Genomic DNA, 21,618 nt, shown 5'->3' on the forward strand with positions numbered 1-21,618 from the left:
AAAAACAAAATATTACTGAAAATTTTTACTTAAGAAACTAAACAAATCAAATTTTAATATTAAGACTGAGTTTTAGTAGAAGTTTAAATTTTTAGCTAAGTTTCAAAATCAATATAACAACAATACTAACAATAATCAAAGCTGTATGTAGCTTTCTTTTTTCTTCTAAATAATTTACAGACTAAACATTGCTTAAGTAAAAGTGTAGTTAATGAAATGAGCTTAAAATTTAATTGAAATTGGTGTAGCTTATTTTAATTGTGACGTAATTATTGAAAATTTGAACAATTTTGTGCTTTTAATCGTTATTAAAATTTAAAATTCCGCTCAAATGCTTTATATGAAAGCTTACAGTTAAAACAAATTTTTACCTTAAAACAAAACAAGTTAAATTATGGTACTAAGTTTGAATTTTTGGCAAAGTTTAAATTCTAGTTAAATTTAAAAATCAAAGAACAACACAAATAAATAAGAATAAGGTTAATAGTAATAAGTAGGCTTAAGTTAAGATGCATTTTAATCAAGCTGAATTTTATTGTGACTTGAATATTGTAAATTTAAGTAGTTTTGTGCTTATAATAGTTACCAAAATTTTAAAGTTTTGCTTGAATAATTTAGAAAAAAAAAAAAAAAAAAAAAATTAACTTTAAGAAAATTATAGTTACAAAAATTAAAAAGCATGCATAAAGCCTGTATTACGATTAATTTAAGTTTTGAAGTGGAGTTTTCGGAAGTGCGGGCAGGAATAAAAGAGTTCGTACCGTTTGTTTAGATTATCCCTTCTGTCTGCTTTAGCGATCGCGACCTTTTCTAATATGCAAGTACTGCAAATGCTTTGTGGGTTTTTTGCTTTGCCAATGTGGTGGATAATTTCCCAATCTATTTTGTATTCGATGTTCTTATTTTTAAGCTTCCATATATACTTCGATAATTCTGTTCCGTTCTCTTTATAGTTTTTAAAGTCATTAATATGGTTGTACCATCTTTTTTTAAAAGTTCCACCCGTTGATACTTTCGTTTATACAAATTTATTTTTTACAGGTAGGTTGTGTAGTTTAATTTTAATAAATATAAAACTCTAAGTAAAACTGTAATATCTACTTATATTTTAAAGTGATTAGTAAACTAGTATAACTAATCAATTTAAGATTACGCACAATTTATTACTAGTTTACTAATCACTTTAAAATGTAGTTAAAAATAGTTAAGAATTTTATTTTACAAATAGGCTCTTTAAATAAAAAAATGTTATGACATCATTTTAAATTTCTAATTTAAAACTAGTTTTAGCTGGGTTTCATTTTAAAAATAAGGATTTGGCCTGGGATCTTAATGTAAAAAGACCGGGTTCATCGAGATCTCGTAGATACCGCAAATATTGAGCTTGAGCTTGACTATTGATTAGCGACTGGCTGGTAGATGTAGAGGTGCAATTATGGTTGCCAGCTAATACTTTTGAATAATACAATATTTTTATGGAATAATTGTTCTCCTAGTACTAATATTTTATGTATGTCTGATCTTTAAATCGGTATTTTTTTTAAAATAAAACTAAGCATATAATAATAAGTAATAAATATTTAAAATTAAGGTAAAGTTTAAACTGAAATATTTGTTATAAGCTTCGTTAATTTTGTCACTGTTATCATTGAAAAAATTTATTTAAAAATAATTTCAAGTAATTAAAAAAAAATAAATTAAATTAACTGTATGGAATCAGGGTTGGATTCAAAACTCTGTTTTTTCTTATTAAGCCAATCAGAACAAAGCTGCTTTTATCTTTTCTAAATAACAAATATTTGCTTCTGCTTTGATTTTCAATTGATATAAATACAACAACCAAGATAATCTATACTTCAAATTGTAACAAACATAATAAAAATACAGTTTAAGCAGAAATGATGTAAGTATAAGAAATATGATATTTACATGATAAAAAAAAGTTTTAAAGACCTGTAAAAACAATTAATTTCTGTTATTAGTGTAATAAATTTTTTTTTGGTAATATACTTTATTTGTTGTAAGTTCTAATACAAAACTACTAACTTTACAATTTTGTGTGATTTACGCACTAAAAAAGTCGTATTTCGTCAATTTACATTTCTACTTTTACGTGATAGTTAATTTATCTTCAATTGTTCTACTAAAACTGCTCTAATTTGAATTAATAAATAGATCAAAATTCATGTTTTTTTTAACATTGTCATTTATAAACGAAAAGGGTCATCTAAACGTTTTTTGTTTTTTTTTTTGTTTAAAGAAACAACTAATAAATTTACCTTGTTTTAATCCACTTATACACCTGATTATAAAACTTTGATTAGGTTTAAATATTTTTGTTGTTAATATACTCCACTTTAGACATTTTTACATTTTTATCTATTTTAAATAAAAAGTCTTCTATAATCAATATATATATTGTTTATTGAACTACAAAAAGTACGCTCAAAAGGTTCGGCTCAAGGACCTGGTTTACAAAAAACCTTTCGGTTATCGAGTCATACACAAGAACAGTTTAATGTCCTACCCAGGACTAAATAATAAATAGTTTCGTAAAAATAAGCTTTTTTAACAGCTTTAGCCGTCTTTTTATAATTCATATGTGAGTTATAAAATAAAAGATATGGTTTAATTTAATAAAACCTGATCAAAATAGTCAAAAATCTTTTCTTTTATCAGATTTAAATATTTTAGTAAGTAAAAATAGTTTTTAACTGTGTTTTTATTTTTAATTTTACAAAAATCACTTTCATTGTGAAACTATTATATGTAACAATTTAAAATTATAAACATATTCTTATTAACTCTATAAAAAATGCTTTACTTAAAAAGTTTATTTTGAATAAAAATTTTATACTTATTTAGTTTCAAGTTTGTTTCAAGTTCTATTTTATAAGCAACTTATGCTAATTATCGTCTTTTAAATGTTTGAATAACTAAAAGAAACGAATCAACAATTAAAAAAAAAAGAAAAAGACTTATTTTATTTTTAAAGTAATAATTTTTTAAAGTTTTACTAATTTAAACCGAAAATATTTTTCAATTTGTAGTTTTGATTTACGTGAAATTTTTTTGTATTTAAAATAAAAATAAAACTGAAGAAATAATAACAAAATATATAAAAAGTATTATTATTTTTATTTTATATTTTTAGTGTAATATAGATTTCAAATACATAACTTTATTCACCAAAAGTGTGTAAACATTAAAAAGTCTTATTTTTGTTGTATTAATTTTAGTCATAACGAGTTTAACTAAACTTTATTTTTTATGACATTTATGTGGAGCATGATAATCAATTTTTTTTAAATGTATTGAAGAGACCATATCTTAAAACATAAATATTTAAAAAAAAAAGCTAAAAATAAGTGTGTCGGTTTTATCACTATCTACAAGCCTGCATTTTGAATTTCTTGTTATTAAATATTTAAAAATTATAAAAGTTAATCTACAATAAAACATGTACAACCAAATCTCAAAAAATATTTAAAGTTTTGCAAAAAAGAAAATTAGCTTTTAGATATCAGTAAGACATACATACGTATTTTTTATTATTTTTCAAATATGCAGTACATTTTGATATGTGGCAAGAAATAAAAAAGAATTTGAATTGTCCAAATTTAAATAGTCGTGCACGACTCGTGCACCCTATATATGTAGATGTTTGGATTTGGACCTGGTATTAAATTTATAATTAATATCTCATTGAAAAACGTTACTTTAAAGTTAGTTTGAAAAGATAGCAATAAAAAAACCGAGTTTTCAATCTACCCTGGAATCATATCAGAGTTTAACAATCATGTGTAATGCATACTTGAAAGTTTCCAATTAGAGCTAAAAAGCTTGAGCTACAAGTAGTGGTACTACTGATACATTTTATAAACTTTTCGAAGTAAAGTATATTGTAATAGTATTATTCATTTTCCTGTGAGAAATAATTTCTTCGAGCCAAAGAATAGTTTTTATTCTGTTATTGCATTTTAGTTGAGGTACATTACAATTTCAACTACTTGTTTGTTTATTGATTATGCATTTGAGCTGTAAGAAAAAATATTTTTTATAATAATTTGTTGAAGTGTTCAAAAACTCTACAAGTTAAACAAATATAAATTTATAAATAATTAAACTTTTCTATATTTCTAATGCAAATTTATTATTAATTGCATCCTTAAATAAAATTTAACGTTGTTTTTTTCTTGAGAGTTAAAAAAAATCAAGCATGAAATCTTAGTTTGTTTAAAATGTTTTAATTTTAAGATTTATCAACATACATAACACTGTTACATGAACAAATAAAAACATTAGTGTAAATTTAATTTTTAAAAAAACTAACAGTGACTATTCTTATTATTGAGCTTTGTACTTCTAAACTTTTACAATATTTATAATTGAAAAAAGGTTAAATCTGACGTTTAAGCAGATAATTCAATGAGAATAAAATCAACATATTTAGTATGAAAAAAGATATTATGTTAAGTATTTTTTAATCTTGAATTGTATTTGAACAAAAGTTATAAATTTGAAAGAGGAACAAGTTTATATTTGTGAAGCTTTGCTTATCATTAAACAACATTGATAATGCCACTTGTTAAAAGCATGAGCTGTTAAAAATTTGATATGTTTAAATTGAAATGATACTGAATTTTCATAATTTTAATAGAAGTTATATTGCATTTAACTAACAAATGTTTATAAAGTTAAAGAAATACACTTTTTGTACTCCAAATACTTATCAAATAAAAATTTAAAAAATTACTTTAACAATCAATTGTGTATACAAAAAAAAGTTAAGTACATGTATTAAACTTAATACAATTTAGAAAAGTACAGACAAATTATTTTTGCATTAAGTTTCACAAAACAAATACTAGAGACACCAAAACGCACAATATTATTAGTGTTCATTATTTTAAAATATTTTTGAAATTCACTGCAGGTATATTTTAAAAAATATTTTTCTACTGATTCTAATAAAATTCATCATAACCATATGCAACATGACTTATAGGTATATTAAATCATCAGCAATAGGCACTAGTTTTTCATTTAACTATAACTACTTTTATAGTAAAATAAGCATTTTATATGCATATTGCAATATCAGTGACTTACTTTATAAAATATATGCACTAAGAAATAATTTATTTTAGCTTATATAACGTTTATTGTTGTAGAGGGAAGAGTAAGACTGATGTTTTTTACTGTTAAAAATTATGATTTAAATGAATAAGTTTTACAACACAAACTTTCAAAAAGTCGTAAATAGTTATATTGGTTGTTATTTTCTAGGGGTAGGGAGTACAGCTTATTTTTTGATCATATTGTAGTATTCATTCAAGTACATATGATTTAGATGTGTTTTACATATGATTTAGATGTGTTTTTGCTTCATTAAGAAGAATCTGAAAAAAAAATTCAAAAAAAAAGTTGGCTGCCCAAAAAACCAATTTCAACCACCAAAACCACAAAATATTATACTGACACCAAGAGGAGATGTTCTAAATTGTATGTAAAAAATATTAAAAGGATATTCAAAGAGTAAAATGAGTAATGGAGAGGCATGTCGAATATAGAACTTGTATTCAAATGTGTGTCTAACTTTAGTAACGTCATATTGTAATATTCATTCAAGTACATTAGATTCGAATGTGTTTTTGCTTAGTTAAAAAGAATCTAAAAAAAAATTATAGTTTTGATAAAAAAACGTTGCTGCCAAAAAAACTGATTTCAACCCTAAAAATTAAATATTTTTTGATTTTCAACTTCAACAGTAAAAAAATTACTTATACATGTCCTATACTTATAATTTATATCTTGAATGAAAGTTTATAACTTTAGGCATAAATTAAAGACATTTCAACTGCTTTTGTTGTATTATGACGTCATTATTACACTGAATATGCAAATTTTGTCTGTAAAATCGTACTTTTTTTTGTACTATAAAATGTAAATTCTTCTACTGTTCTGTTTTAAGTTTTTTGATTTAGAATATAAAATGTGTTGAGTCAGCTAGGCAGAAAGATATTACTGATGTAATGTCATTTCAATTGCATGATGATATATATATAAAATACATTCTAAATCACTTATTATTAGAAAGTAAGATTATTGAGAGCACCTGTCTAAGAGTAAAAGATCTAGACTTGTATATCATAAAAAACACATATAAATTTATAAAAATTAGTGTAATTTGTTCTTTAAATTTAATTTTTTAATTTAATTAAACAATAAATTATTATCTGTATTAATTTTTTTTAGCTTTAAGTATGTTATTGTTTTCAAATTACTATTAGTTAAAGTATATAAAGTATTGTGCAGGGTTGCCACACACTCAGGGAACTCAGGGAATCTCAGGGAATTTTCAAACTGTAGAAAATCTCAGGGAAACTCAGGGAATTTTGGCATTTTTCTTTTAACTCAGGGAAGTTTTGATTTTTTCTCTAAATTTCAGGGAAGTTTTTGGAAATCTCAGGGAAATTTTTTTCTAGATCTAGAATGAGGTTTATTTAATCCAGTTTCAATATTTTGTTCAAAAGTAGTAATTTTTATTATTTAAGTGGTTATTTAGAATTTTTTTAGCCTTGCGGCTAGTTCTTCAATATTTTTAGTATTAACATAGTAGTTTTTTTAAGTTTTAAATTTTTATTTACTTGAGTAAAATCTAACAGTTTAGAGAAATGAAAGTTGTTGTTATAAACTTTATTTTTAGTTACTTATGTAGTTTAAAAAACACTATGTTGTACTATTAGTTCTTATTTTTTCTCATTAGTTAAGTTGTACTTTGATATGAGATATTTCATTAGCTATTTCTTAAAACTTTCTTTTTGAAGGTTTTTTTACAATAGTGTTAAGCTTTTAAGTTTTATTTACTGCATTCAGAACAGTTGCTAGGAAAGACATACAAGTCATAATGAAATTATTATGTATGCATTTAAGTGAGTTCTTCATGTGAAATTATTATTGTAGTATAATTAAATTTTGTCAATTAAAATGTCTAACAAATTAAACTTTATTCTTTTATGTAGAAAGTTAACTAACAAGTTTACACAAAGTTGTGCGAAAATTTAGTTTTTAATTTTTAATTGGTTTAAACCTTTTAAGATTAAGTTTTTGAAAACAGTTTTTTTCATAAATTTAATGCAGAAGCATACACATACAACCTTCCTTTTATTATTAAAGAAAAAAAATGAGAATGAGGTATTAATAATTTGTGTTAGAAGAGAAAATTTTTTTTTTAAGATTTGAAAAATACTCAGGGAAATTTAAGGTTACTCAGGGAAATTTTTGGTCACTCAGGGAAGATTTTTTGGCTCAAAGAGTGGCAACCCTGATTGTGTATCTAAACAAGTTTAAACTTAATTTGTTAGTTTGTTTAAATGTTTTACTTCTCTAATTTTAATGCTTTTTATCAAATTCATAGCACTTAATTGTTATTGTATTTACTTATATAAAATGCTCTCAGTAATCATAATTTTTAATAACAGAAAGTGATTTAAAATGTATATTATATGTATATCAGCATGCAATTGAAATGATATTACATCAGTAACATCATTTGGCTTAGCTGACTTGACATATTTTATATAAGAAAATAAAGTACAATTTTACAGACAAAGTTTGCATATTTAGTGTAATTGTGAAGTCATTATACAATAAAAGCAGTTGAAATGTCTTTAATATATGCGTATAATTATAAGCTTTCATTTTAATGTAAGTTGTAAGTCTAGGACAGTGCTTCTGAACCTTTTTCTAGTGGCGGAACCCTTTTCCAAAGTTCAACTTTTCCACGGAACCCCTAATTTAATTTTACATAAAATGTTTAATATAATATTTCCTTCAAAAAACAAAAGAATTTCAGTGAAAAACAAATTTTTTAGCAAAACTGTATCATTGTTAGAAATCATAGCAATTTTAATAGTATTAAGTCGAGTAAAACTCAAAGTGCGCCAGAGGCAATAGGTATTTTATGATTCTATGATAAATAAATGAAAACAAACATGTTTAATCGCAACATCATAAAAATCTTTCCTTGAATAATAAAAACAAAATAAGAGCTACAAACAATAACGAAATGAACAAAAACCTAATCAAATTCACAGATTACTGTAATAAACGAGTAAAATGCCTAACAAAAAAAAAAAACAATTAGTGCAAAACTTGAATTTTTCTCTTAGCATGTCAATGCGCGGCTGGATTTTGGATAGACTGAGACGCAGACAGGCAGATAAGGTTGAAGTCAGCATACAGTTCCTTTGCTTTGTTTTAATGTTTGTTACATGCGAAAAGCCGGACTCGCAAAGATAAGTGGTGGTGAATGGTAAAAGAAATTTTACTGCACGCTTTGCTAAGACGGGGTACTCTGAAATTGCACATATCCAAAAATCTAAAAGCTCCTTCCATGAAACTCAATTTAAAATTGCTATGTTCAGATAGTTGCAGCAATTCGTTTTCTGTATCTGTAGGAATATTCACTTCTTCTGAAGCAATATAACACATAAAAGAATTCAAAATCCATAAATTTCCGATGCGAACATCTTCAGGAAAATAATGTTAAAAACTTTGTAGAAAAAAGATCAAGGTGGTCGTATATTTTGTCAGAGAAGTTGAATTCTATGCATTTTTCATGGGCCTCATCAAACCGGTGAAATATCGCAAAATTACCATTAATTTTCTTATAAAAGTTAATTCTATTTTTAAACGCCTTAATCTGGTCTGTCATGACAAAAATGGAATTTTGCTTCCCTTGCATGCTTAAGTTAAAAGCGTTCAATTCTTCAAAAATATCGGTGAGATAAGCTAGCCTAGCTAAAAAAAAACATCATCTTCAAAGAACTTTACTAATTTTGAGCCTTCATCTTTAAGAAAGGTGAACACCTGTTTCTTTAGTTCAACGAGACAAACGAGTTTCCGCTCCTTCGACAGCCAGCTAACTTTGTTGTGATAAAGGTGTTGCATAATTTTAGGTCTGCTGGCCTAATTTTTTTTAAATTATAGTAGCGTTTTTAAGTAAAAAATAAGCTTTTTACATATTAAATTTTAAATCAAGCTTATAGACATCTTTTTAAACATTTTTACAGCATTTGAAACAATATAATATACCAGAAATAAGTTTCTGATAAAGATTTTTTATTTAGTTTTATTGTGTAAACATTTAGAATTTGTTTTGATTGCACCTACATTGTTTGCTTTAGTGATAATACCAGTATTTTCATGACTTCACTAAGAATAGAAATTCAAAAAATTTGCAAAAATTTTTGCAACCAGGACACCTATTTATAATAAATACCCATTAAAAGTGCTACCGCTAGATACACACTAAGCAGATCAATGAATGCTAGAATTATATATGTTTTTAATTATTTATGTTTAAAATTTCCATTTTATGTGTTCCATTTTTTTTGAAGTTATATGATAAATGTTTTTTTTCTTTCAAAATTTCTTTTTTTAAATTTCGAAAGGCTTTGCGGAACCCTAGGGTTCCGCGGAACCCCATTTCAGAAGCACTGGTCTAGGACATGTATAAGTAATTTGGTTACTGTTTAAGTCAAAAAATCAAAATTATGTGATTTTTGGGGTTGAAATCAGTTTTTTGGGCAACAACTTTTTTATTTTGCAAAATTATTTTTTTTTAGACTCTTTTTAACTCAGCAAAAACACATTCGAATCATATGTCCTTGAATGAATATTACAATATGACCAAAAAATGTGCTGTACTCCCTACCCCTACATTTTACTGACAAGTTTTGCACATTTAGGGTAATTATGATGTCATAATATATCAAAAGCAGGTCTTTAAATGTATGTCAATAAGTATAAGCTTTCATTTAAGACGTACATTATAAGTCTAGGACATGTATAAGTGATTTTGTTACTGTTAAAGTAAAAAAATCAAAAAGTATGTGATTTTTGGGGTTGAAATAGTTTTTTGGGCAGCAAACTTTTTTTTTTTAATCAATTTTTTTTTTCAGATTCTTCTTAATGAAGCAAAAATACATCTTAGTAATTTGTACTTATAAGTCCAGAAAACATCATCCAAGTACTCCCTCCCTACCCCTATATTTTTTATATTTATTAATTCATATACATTGTTTAACTTCACAAAATTTGAATTTTTGAATCCAATTTTTTTACTGAACAAATATAAGTATTTTTATAGGTAAAGTTTAGGCAGTAGTTAAGTGTATATATAAATTACTTAAACAATAAAAAACGGTTCATAACTTTAAATTAAACAACATTTCTACAAGACTTTAACTGTTTTTATAAAAAAATGTTTTTTAGAGAGCTTTGTCTGATCTTGTCCAGTAAAAAAACAACTATGCTATTATTTGACTAAGATTTCTTTAAATAATACAGGGTTGCCACACACTCAGTATAACTTAATATATTTTGATACTTTTTCAACTAAATTTGACTCAGGATAATTTTAAGATTTCTAAAAAAATTTAAGACAATATTTTTATAGATTTTTAATTACATTATTTTAGTTAAATATTTTGTTAATTTATATTCAGTTTTGTTGAAAAACTTGATTCCTATCAGTTTTTACAAGTGATATTTTTTTAAAGAATTATTCTTAGGATGAGTCCTGCAGTTTTTTGATTCAAAGAGTGGCAACCCTGATAATAGCACTTAAATAACATTGAAAAAACACTTTATTTTTCTATATCATGGTTTCTCAAACTATTTAAAAAATACCCCATTGAAAGAAATTAAAATACCTGTTGTCCCCTTCAACAAAATTTCTGAAAAAAAAAACTACCATTAAAAACCTCTAAGACCTTGATTTTTTTTTACTCTTCATCAATCAACTATAAAATATCTAGTATAAGTTTTAAGTTATTACCTTGTGGCTCTCTGTTTAACGGCATTTGACCTCTAAATTTTTCCATAATAATTAGTATAAGTTTCAAAACTACCATGAAAACCAGTTAAGACCTTTTTTGATCTCCACTATCAACTCAAGAATATCTAGTATAAGTTTAAAAACATAGCCTTGTTGCTCCCACTTTTATGGCTTGTGGCCACTAATTTTTTTCCGTAATATCTAGTATAAGTTTCAAAACTACCATTAAAATCACCTAAGACCTTTTTTTTTTACTGTTTATCATCAGCTCCAAAATATCTAGTGTAAGTTTCAAGTTATGGTCTGATGGCCCCTTCAATTACTGTAATGGCTCCCAAGGGAGCCACTTTGACCACTTAAGGAAACCCTGCTCTAGATAAATCATAAAAAACACTGATTTTTTCTATTTTTACCTTATTATATATACAACAACTGTGTAAGATAAAAATTATATTTGTTGTAATAAAGTCTACTAATATAAGCTTATTAGTTAAAAGCAAAACAATAAAACTTTTTAACTCAAATAAATTTTAGGAGAAAGTATACAACATTTTTTTAGCTTAATGTAAAACCATAATTCAATATCAGAGTTGCTACATACTTAAGCTACTCCAAATAACTCTGGCTAGTTTGAACATTTTTGAAAAACTCCTGCAGGCCCAGTCTTGATTGATGTTTTTCAAAACTCAGATTTTGAATTTTTTCCAAAATTTTACGCTAGTTTTTTTATAATAAAAAATTTTTACATAAAAATAGCAAGATTGCCACGTTTTCAGGATATTCAAGATACCTTCAGAGAGTTTGAAATTTAAAAATGTTAGGTGACTAAGGCAAACTTAGAATTCTTAAATATTTTTAAACTCAAAATGACTCAGGCCAGTTAAGGGCATAGGGGGGTAAACACCCTTTTTTAGTTTTTGATCTTATTTTATATAGTTTTTACTAAGCTACAAGACGCTTTTTACAGATTTAAAAAAATCAAAATAGTTTTTGAGATATAGCCGGTCAAAGTCGAAGCCGACAATAGGATCCTTATGGGAGGCGCAAACTAAAACGGCAAAAATAGACTATTTCACTGAAAATCTATCTTCTCCTACGTTTTTTGAGATAACTACCTCAAACTTTCAGTAAATGTTCCTTGATATATTTAGAAAATTCTGTCGAAAGGAATTTTTTAAAAAATAAAAAATAAAAATTTTATATAAAAAATAAACAAAAAAAAACAGTTTTTTTTTTTTTTTTATAAAATTTTAATTTTTTAATTTTTTTAAATTCTGTTCGACAGAATTTTCTAAATACTGCAAGGAACATATCCTAAAAATTTGAGGTAGTTATCTCAAAAAACGTAGGAGGAGATAGATTTTTAGTGATTTCTAGTTATTTGACGTTTTAGTTTGCGCTTCCCATAAGGATCCTATTGTTGCCACTGACTTTGACCAGCTGTATCTCAAAAATTATTTTGAATTTTTTAAATATGTAAAAAGCATCTTGTAGCTTAGTAAAAACTATATAAAATAAGATCAAAAACCAAAAAGGGGTGTTTACCCCCCTATGCCCTTAAGTTTTATATAAAATCTCAAAATAGTTGAAACATTTTTATGAAAAATTGCAGTCCAGTTTTTATCTTCATATCAAATAAGTTTTAGTTGTTACAGTCTTAAAATTTTTATATTTTATAAGAACTTTGTTCCAAAACTTGATTTATTTTGATTCAAAATAAAGATTATTGAAATTTATTCGATGTTTTTTTAAAACTCTGAATTACTCTTTACAGTTTAAGATTACTCCAGATAGTTTTTGGTCACTTGGATAGTTTTATGATTCAAAGGTAGACAACCCTGATATTGTGATATTGTTTTTGCATTTTAAAATATTTAAGATTAACTTAAAGCTTTTTTTTAAGTTTTTTGAGTATATTTATTAGTTTTTTATTTTTCTATAAAGTCTGACTAACTTCATGCAACTCAAGCTAGTTTTTGTTATTAAGGCTGTTTTTTGCCTAAAAAAATGACAACCCAGTTGATTAAAAGATTTGTAATTAAATTAAAGCTGTTATATTTCTCTGTAGAATCTATAATAAATATTAATTTTTACTAATTAAATTTCTAAATGAGTTCAACTAATTAAATTTTAAAATCTATCATTATAATTGACAAATATCTTGGTGGCATAAAGTTTAGCTATTGTTTATAAATTGAAATGACAGCAGTATTGACCCTCACTTAAATAAAATAGTTTTCAACATGTTTATTAAAAAGTTGTTGTTTTAGATAAAAACTAAAATATTTTTATTTTTTTAGATATTAAAAATACTACTAGAAGTAAATTTGTTTAATGATTATGACATTAACATGTTAACTTAATTTAAAAAATTACCATTATCAAATCAAATATTGAGCTGGGTTGCCACAAATTTTGGGAAAATCAGGATATTTTGACTTTTTTAAGCTTTTAGATGACTGAAAGTAGTTTTGATTTTTTTTAATCTCAGGATAATTTTATGATTTTTAAAAAATCTCAAAGCAATATTTTTTCTAAATCAGTAATCAGGGTTGCCAAAAATCTGGAATTAAAAAAAAACAAATTTTAAACTGTTTTTACATGAGAAGTAAAAAATTTTCGATTTAACACAAAAGATCTATTATGTCAATGCATTTTTTATTAGAATTTTTTTTCTATTAAAAAACACATTCAAAGTAGCATTAACAAATCTTTCAATGTTGTTATACTATTTCAGACATTTTTTTATCTTAAACTTAATTTTATACTAAAAATAGACTCAAAAACTTGTACTTTTGAAAACCTGGAGAAAATTTGCCAAAAACATTTGGCAACCATGTATTGAAATTAATCTTGTATTCATAACAATAATTTTGATAAAAAAGTTTGTTTAACAAAAGTTACTATAAACTCTAAATATGTATATAAAATTGATAATTAACTTTTTGTGAATTGTTTGTTTAGTTGACATATGTTAAAACTACTGTTTGTTAAATTATTTTTGTACTTATACCTCATTTATTACATGTTCTTGTAACTATTTTAAATATTAATATGTTAAATTATGATCAATAAATTAAAGATAAAAGTGATTTTATTTTAGCTATTTCTATACTATTTAGATATTAGAAAAAGTCATGAAGAAGATTTTTAAAAAGCTAAAAACTGATGCTAAGTTTGCAAGAGCAGGTCCTGGACATAAGCTTGGTGATGACTCAAGCAAAAACTCGCAGTCTGCTTCAAACTCGTCTAGTTCTGCTAACCTACCAAGAAAACAAAGTACAAGTAGTCAACAAAATGCTGGAGCTGCAGCAGCTTCTAGGTTTCAGTCTATTTCTGGAGGCATAGATATGAAAGCAATGAAGCGTCAACTTCTTCTTGAACAGCAGTCATCTGTTAATAAAAGCAGTCAGCCTCAAAGAAAGTTAGAACCTTCATCACCTTATGATGAATATGTTATGTATTTTTCTCCATTCAATAACAGTTTAGTAGTTTACTCTCAATTTAGAGACCATGTTGAAACAAATCTAAGACTTATGCTAAACACAGAGCCTCTGAAAGCTGCATGCATGATGATAAAAAATCTTAATAAGGATGTGAATGCTTTAGAATGTGCGTGTAACTTTTTAAAAACTATTGTAGATAACATTATTACCAACTCTAAAGAAGAAAAATATAGAAAACTGAAAAAAAAGAACAAATTAGTAAGTGTAAAAGTTCTTCCTGTGGTAGGTTGTGAGGAGTTTTTGTTAGCAATAGGTTTTACTCTTATTACAAACGAGGAAAATGAAGAATGCTATTTTATGAATGAAGAAAGTTTGGATATTAGTTTTCTTGAAAATAGTATAGACTTGTTAAATAAAACAAAAGTCATAGAACCTCAGCTAAGCAGAAATAAAAAGATTCAAGTTCCTGAAAAAATACTCAATGCAAAACTTTCACAGAGTAAAAGTTATGAATCTCAAGAAAGTTTTTACCAGCCTACTTCAGCAGAAATAAAACAACTTCAAATTCAAAGGACAAAAGAAATTGAAGTAAGTAAAACTTTGAGAACAAGAGCTATGAGAGAAGCTGATTCAAAAAAAGTTGAACACAAATTTTGTTTGCTTAGGTTTCAGTTTTCTGATCAAATGTCCTTGCAAGGAGTGTTTAAATATAATGAAAAAATTGAAGATGTGAAAAAATTTGTTCTTGAAAACTTAAATAACCAATCTGCTGTTTTTGATTTGACATGTGTTGGTGTTGATGCATCTGTTATAAATAGAGATACAGTTGTTCTGAAGCATGTAAGCTCGTTTTTCCCTAAAGCTAATGTCAAAATAAAATTTCACAAAGAAATAGAACAAGAAATTTTAAGGAATACTGGAGTACCAATTGGTTTAAAACTTTAGAACTGTTTATTGGGGTTTTAAAATGTATTTTGATTCTTGTTGCAATAAAATTTGTTTAACTTGACTTACCGTTTTTCATTTCTTAACCAACTTCTTGTTTTTAAACATTTAATAGCCAACTGAGGTACTGTTTATGCAAAATTAAATTTCAAGTTTTAGAAATTAAACTTTCATTAGAGATTAGCTATTGAAAACTTGAATATTTTTATAGGTATCATTTATATCTATATTTTTAAATATCAAATTAAAATTAAATTGCTGCTGTTTGTAAGATGTAAACTTTTTTAGTTCAGTTTTAATTAGGTTCAAACAAAATTGTTTTTCTAGTATTAAAATAAGTATAGTAGAACTTTGTCACAATGATTATTAAATTGCTAAAAACGTATTTAAAATGCAGAGTTTAAACTATGCGTGGTCATTTGTTTAGTAAAGTTCATAAATTCCTAGACCCAGCAAAGTATTCTGAAAAAACACTTGCTGTAGGTAAAGTTATTGGTAAAAAGACAACTGGAAGAGTTAGTGTTGCAGTTCAGCTAAATAGATTCAATGCACATATGAATATGGTAAGTTTTCACATCTACTAAATATTTATCAAGTGTAAATTAACTTTGTAGGCAATACAAGTACTACACTGAAATTAATTAATAAAATTTAAAACTTAAGACGAAACTAATGATGTAGTCCTCAAGATAACTAAATCATCTTGAAGTAAAGTTAAAAAAGATTAATTTAGTTTTTCATTATTTTGGAGGCGTTGAAGCATATCAAATTAATTAGGGTAACCAATTCTTTAGGCTTAGTTAAACAATTTAAAAATTTTAACAAACATTGGTTTGCTTAAGCTTGTTTTTTATTATTAATTCTAACTAATATAGTTAGTATTACCAGTCAAAATCCCTCTGTTATTTGTAAATGGTATTGTTGAAATTTAATTGTTTAGTGGCAATTGTTCCAACTTATTAACTCTTAGTTAATAACTATATTGCTGTCAAACTAGAAATTTAGAATAAACCAATAAAAAAATATCACTAAAATTTCAAGTTTCCTGAAGGTTGGTATTCTAAAGATACATGATTAGTTGCCCTAACTATATCACTTTTGTCTCCGAATTTTTAAACAAATATTTTAAATATCACTAATTGTGTTTTGGAGTATTTTGTTAACGGACTTGAATTTTTTTTACAACTTTATTTTGAATACAAGAAAACCCTGTTGTTTTTTTGTACTGGTTTGTTAATTAAAAAAAAATTAACTATTGAACTCCTATTTTGTTTTTTTTAATGCAATTTTTCTCCAACTGTGCACATATACAAAATAGTGCGCATAAAATTGATTAAACTTAGTACAGAATATTTTTTAATAAATGAAATAACAAAAACTTTTATACTATTAAGTATTTTAATGGAAATGTATGTAAATCTCTCCTTTATGGATATTGAGCATACTTAAAATTCTTATAAATACTTAAAAAAAATGAACTTAATTGTAAAAATTGACCTATGCTTTTAAATAATTTAAAAGTGTAAAGATTAAAGGTGTGATAAGTTTCTATCGAGCATACTTGTTAATACAAAAAATACAGCAATAGACAACTTTACTAAAAATGTATCCCATTCTATTTATACAAGGAAAAAAAACTCGAACTTGGTATTTGGTTTTAAGCTTTATTGAAAGTTTTTATTTAGTTTATAGATATTTTTTATTCTACTTGGTGAAAAGTTAGGCTATCTTTTATAAACATCTTGAAATATAAGAAATAGTATTGGTTTTCAATATACCTTTAAAAATTTACATAAAGTTGTTTACAATTGAAGTAAATGTTTTAGAACAATCTATAGGAGAAAGAGTTACTTTTTGGTCACTCATTTTATTTTTTGATTTATTACATCTATAAACCGCATGAAGTTCTCAGTTTATTGAGTATAGTTATATGTTTGTTAAATATGAAATTAAAAATAATTTTAAAATGTATAAACAAAAATCAAATTTCTGGTTTTTTCTAGCTTATAAAGTAACTATATATTTTACAACGTAAAAAAAAACAAAGTTATAGTTGTTTTGAATTTGTAAAGTTTTAGTAATTTTTTTTGTCACTGAATGTATTTTTATCATACATACAGGCACAATTTTTTTAATAACTTCTAGATTTTAAATACGCAATCTTTAATCAATAATTTTGTTTTGCGTTTGTTTGGTTTATAACTAAATCATTTATTAAATTTATTAAACTCACATTTCATATATTTTCATTTAATATTTTTATGTATAATAAAAACAACTACTTAAATATTACAGCTAATAATTTAAAATCATTAATTTTTTTAACAGTATTTTCCTGAAAGCAGTAATTTACATGTATCAGATCCTCATGACTTGAGCTTATTGGGGGATATTGTATTAATTAGTAAATTAGATTCTGCGAGGAGAAATGTTGAAACGCATGAACTAAAAGAAATTATTTATCATGCTGGTCATTATGTTGACCCACTCACTAACATGAGAGTTGATAAGGAAGGGTAGTTGCCTTTTGTAATTTTTTAATTAATTAAATTTGTGTTAAATGAACTAACGCATTTTGATTATTATAGAATAAGGAATTTCCAGGATATTATTATGATTATTTATAATCAAAAGTTTTACAAAACCCCTATTAGATCGCTTTTTTTTTCGCTTAACTCAGAATAACTTAATTTTGTATACGATGAGTTAGTTTTTATTAACAAGCAAGTTTTTAAGATTTTTTAACGTTTTTCAAAAACTGACGAACTTTTACTTTAAATTAATGTTTTTTTATTTTAATTCTTTTAGCTATTGTAATAAGTTTTATTTTGTTTTATACCATATACAATTTTAAGATATATTGAAGTTTGTTTTTAAGGGGGGAGAGTTTTGAACAAATGGGAAATTGTATTTTGAAGGTTTTTAGCAATTTGTTAAAATATAAAAAACTTTATTTTCGCCTTTATCTTCGATTAAGTTGAAAAAATTTACAAACATGTACAACCCAATTTCAAATTTGATTTTGAAATATGTTTAAAACATGTTATCGTTGTTTTGCGCAGGGTTCCAACTTCCCTATAAATCCCTATAACTTAGCAATATTCTGGAAAATCCCTAGAAAAAATAAATAAATATGTGAAATTCTCTAAAAATTTTTTTTTTTTTTGCTTGGTGATTGAAATTTGAAAGCGAAAAAGCAACACTGCGTGGTAAAAAAAGCACAAAAAATTAATAAAAATTTTTTAATCAAACTCTGCAATCTCAGTACAAAAATGTAATTATATTGCGCTAACGGATACTTTTTTAAAATATTAATTTATCTAAGATTTACTTATTTAACTAAATTTAGAACTCAAAAACTCTCGAATTTTCGTAAATATTTTATTAAGACTGTGCTTAAAAACGGTTAGTGACATATTTTACTTTCTGTACCTTTAAAATGTTCTTAACTTTAAAATTCGTTTTTTTTTTTTTTGATAAATTCCCTATAAATTTTCTATGTTTTATAGATTTCCTTATAATTTTTTGTTGAATTTTTAGTGGGAACCCTGTTTGCGCTATATCATTGACTTCACAAGGCTATTGACTCTTTCAACAATAAAAATACGTCTTCTTAAAGTTTACACAAATTGTTTTTTCATAAAAATAACACTTTCATCATTTTCAAGTTTTAAAACCAATTATTGTATTATTGAAACATTACAAAAATATATAAGCTCAAGTTTATCTCAAGTGAATATAATAATAAATAAATGAAAGTTTAAGTAAGTTTGATAAAAAAAAGGGAAAGCAGTCATGATGTTTTATGAAAAAAATATTGTTATATAACTTGCAGTAACATTAAAAAGCCTCAACTTATAATAAGGTTGTCGAGTTTGCAAAACTTGGTCAAAGTAATTTGTTTGTAGTTTTGAATGTACGAAACTTTTTGTTTAAAAAAATTAACATGGGTAAACATAACAATTATAAATAATTTTTATCTGCTACTTTTATCTAAAGAAAAATATAATTATGTTTCGATCGTTTTTGTTTTAGTATTTCCATACATAACTTGTATACAAATATATATAACTTTAGTTGTATAAGTTTTTTAGTATAAAACTTAAATACTTAACTAAGATAAACTTGTATATTTAGGAGTAGGATGTTTACTTTAAAGTAATTCCAGTTTCAAATAAAACTAAATCATCAAGTTCCAATTACTTATCAACTCAATAGTTCTACCCATAGTTTTTTAATTTACTTTGTAAAGATTCCTTGGTAAACCATTAAAAGAAGAGGAACTAAAAGAAGTTCGTGCCAATATGCAACCGAGAGAACATAGTCACGAGTACTCTTTCGAACACAGTTCTACAAACAGTCTCCTTAAGCCATATCGACCTTTGAAAACGGAGGCTCTACGAAAAATTACAGATGAATTATAGTTTGATATTTGTGAATTCTTTTTTAATGAAAGTTATTTTTACCCATTTAAAAAATTTATTATTATCATAAACAACTATTAAAAGCTTTTTTTTTTGAAACTTCTACAAAAGTATACAGAAAAAGATGTCTCAAAGTATTAAAGTTCATCGATGTTTTTTAACTTTCTTAAGCAATGCATGATATAATTAGTTTTTATTCTGTTGTTTAAACTATTGTAATTATCAGGCAATTTTTTTTTGATAAAAAAAAGTTTAAAACTTGAAAAATTGTTATTGTTTTTAGAAAAAAAATATTGTTTATGTATTATTTTACTATTTAGATACTAGAGTTACTCTAATAATAAATGAAGTTGAAAAATACAAAACCGTTTTTTAATTGTATAAGTTTTTTAGTATAAAACAGGGGTCGGCAGGTCAAAAAGGAACGTTTTTTTAAGTGCTTTAAAAAACATATTTAAATACATTTTTTTTAAACAAAAAAATTTAGGCGATAGAATATCTTTTAAATATAACACTAAAATTTTATTTTTGTGTTTTCGAAAACAGCAGTATATTATACTAGTTGAATAAGATTTTTAATGTGGCCCGCGGGCCGCAGTTTGTCGACCCCTGGTATAAAACTTAAATACTTAACTAAGATAAACTTGAATAATCATAAAAAAAGCGAACTGTTACAGACCATACATTTCCATTGCATTTAAAGACTACATTAAAACTATCAAAGTTTTAAAAACTATTGATGAATTTAAATTTTGTGTAAATAGTTTAGTTACTTTTTAAATTGAGTATATTATACTAAAACATGGTATTTTTCAAATTTGCGCAAGCGTACAAAATTGCACGAAGACACTTTTGCACGAGGGAATAAAATTGCACGAAGATACTTTTGCACGAACAGACATTTTCGCACTGGTAACTTTTTTTAAACTTTATAATTCTTTTTTTTTTGTTTTTTTTTTTTACTGTTACCCCATAACCTTGGTCGGTAAGTTATTTAAATTTTTTCTTTTAATTTTATTAGTTTTTTTATTATTACTTTTACCCCCTAGCCCTTACCCTCGATAGGTAGCTTTTTTAATTTTTTTTTTCATTATTATTTTTTAAAATAACAATTTTTATTAATTTATTTTTTGTTTTTACTATTACTGTTACCCCTTACCCTCGGTCAATAACTTTTTTCTTTTTTTAATTAAAATATATTTTAGTTATATTTTTCTGTTTTTTTTACTCTCGTGCAACAATGTAACTCGTGCAAAATTTACCCTTGATGCAAAGCTGTCTTCGTGCAATTTTTCCCCTAGTGCAAATTTGGCTTTGTGCAATTTAGACTCGTTCCCACAAAAACAAGTTTCGGCAAACGGTGTACCGCGGGCCAAATGCGGCCCACGAGCATGTAAATCTGGCTCACTTAACCAGAAATTGTTGAAAGTTCGACTAAATATTCTTTGGTTTGTAATAAAGAGTAAAAACGGTCCAGTCATAACTACAACTGCGGCCAGCGAAAATTCTTATTTTCGAAATTTCTTTTGCGGCTACCAAATGCCTGCACTAACACATAATTCCCCTTTTATTTTAATCATTAAATTGTATTTTCAGGCGCTATGTTTATCAAGCTTAGTTTTTCGTTTGCTGGCTAAAGTTTGTAATTAATTCTTGTTTACACATTTATTCATTTTGTAATAGTTATAACAAACTTTTATTTTGAAATAAGTTGTGAAGAAACAAACTTTTTGATACTTTAAAGCACTTATCTACTAATTTTAAAAAATAAATTCTTGTTTTTTTCTAAAATAAGTATGTAAACAACTCTTAGCACTTGAGAAACAAATCCCTCAAATAGCTTTGCTAAGAATTTAGGTAAAACTTGTCATATATTTTATAAACAATAATAAACTGGGAAAAAATATCATAACATCATAAAACATAACTATACAAGTCTCTTAAAAATTATTAAAAA

At 25.2% G+C, this 21,618-nt stretch overlaps 2 protein-coding genes across 2 annotated transcripts; both read left to right on the forward strand.

Annotated features, from left to right (window-relative positions):
• Positions 1 to 13,957: 13,957 nt before the first annotated feature.
• On the forward strand, positions 13,958 to 15,530 carry LOC145831634 (UBX domain-containing protein 6-like). The gene has a single exon (XM_082938947.1). The coding sequence runs from the start codon at positions 13,984 to 13,986 to the stop codon at positions 15,235 to 15,237; it is 1,254 nt and encodes a 417-aa protein (XP_082795073.1). The 5' UTR covers positions 13,958 to 13,983; the 3' UTR covers positions 15,238 to 15,530.
• A 70-nt stretch (positions 15,531 to 15,600) lies between these two features.
• On the forward strand, positions 15,601 to 20,012 carry LOC145836261 (small ribosomal subunit protein uS17m-like). The gene is made up of 3 exons (XM_082944083.1): positions 15,601 to 15,800; positions 17,566 to 17,753; positions 19,490 to 20,012. The coding sequence occupies exons 1-3, from the start codon at positions 15,645 to 15,647 to the stop codon at positions 19,659 to 19,661; spliced, it is 516 nt and encodes a 171-aa protein (XP_082800209.1). The 5' UTR covers positions 15,601 to 15,644; the 3' UTR covers positions 19,662 to 20,012.
• The last annotated feature ends 1,606 nt before the right edge of the window (positions 20,013 to 21,618 follow it).

The sequence above is a fragment of the Thalia democratica genome, chromosome 1 (assembly GCF_965202585.1).
Source record: "Thalia democratica chromosome 1, ktThaDemo2.hap1.1, whole genome shotgun sequence".
NCBI lineage: Eukaryota > Metazoa > Chordata > Thaliacea > Salpida > Salpidae > Thalia > Thalia democratica.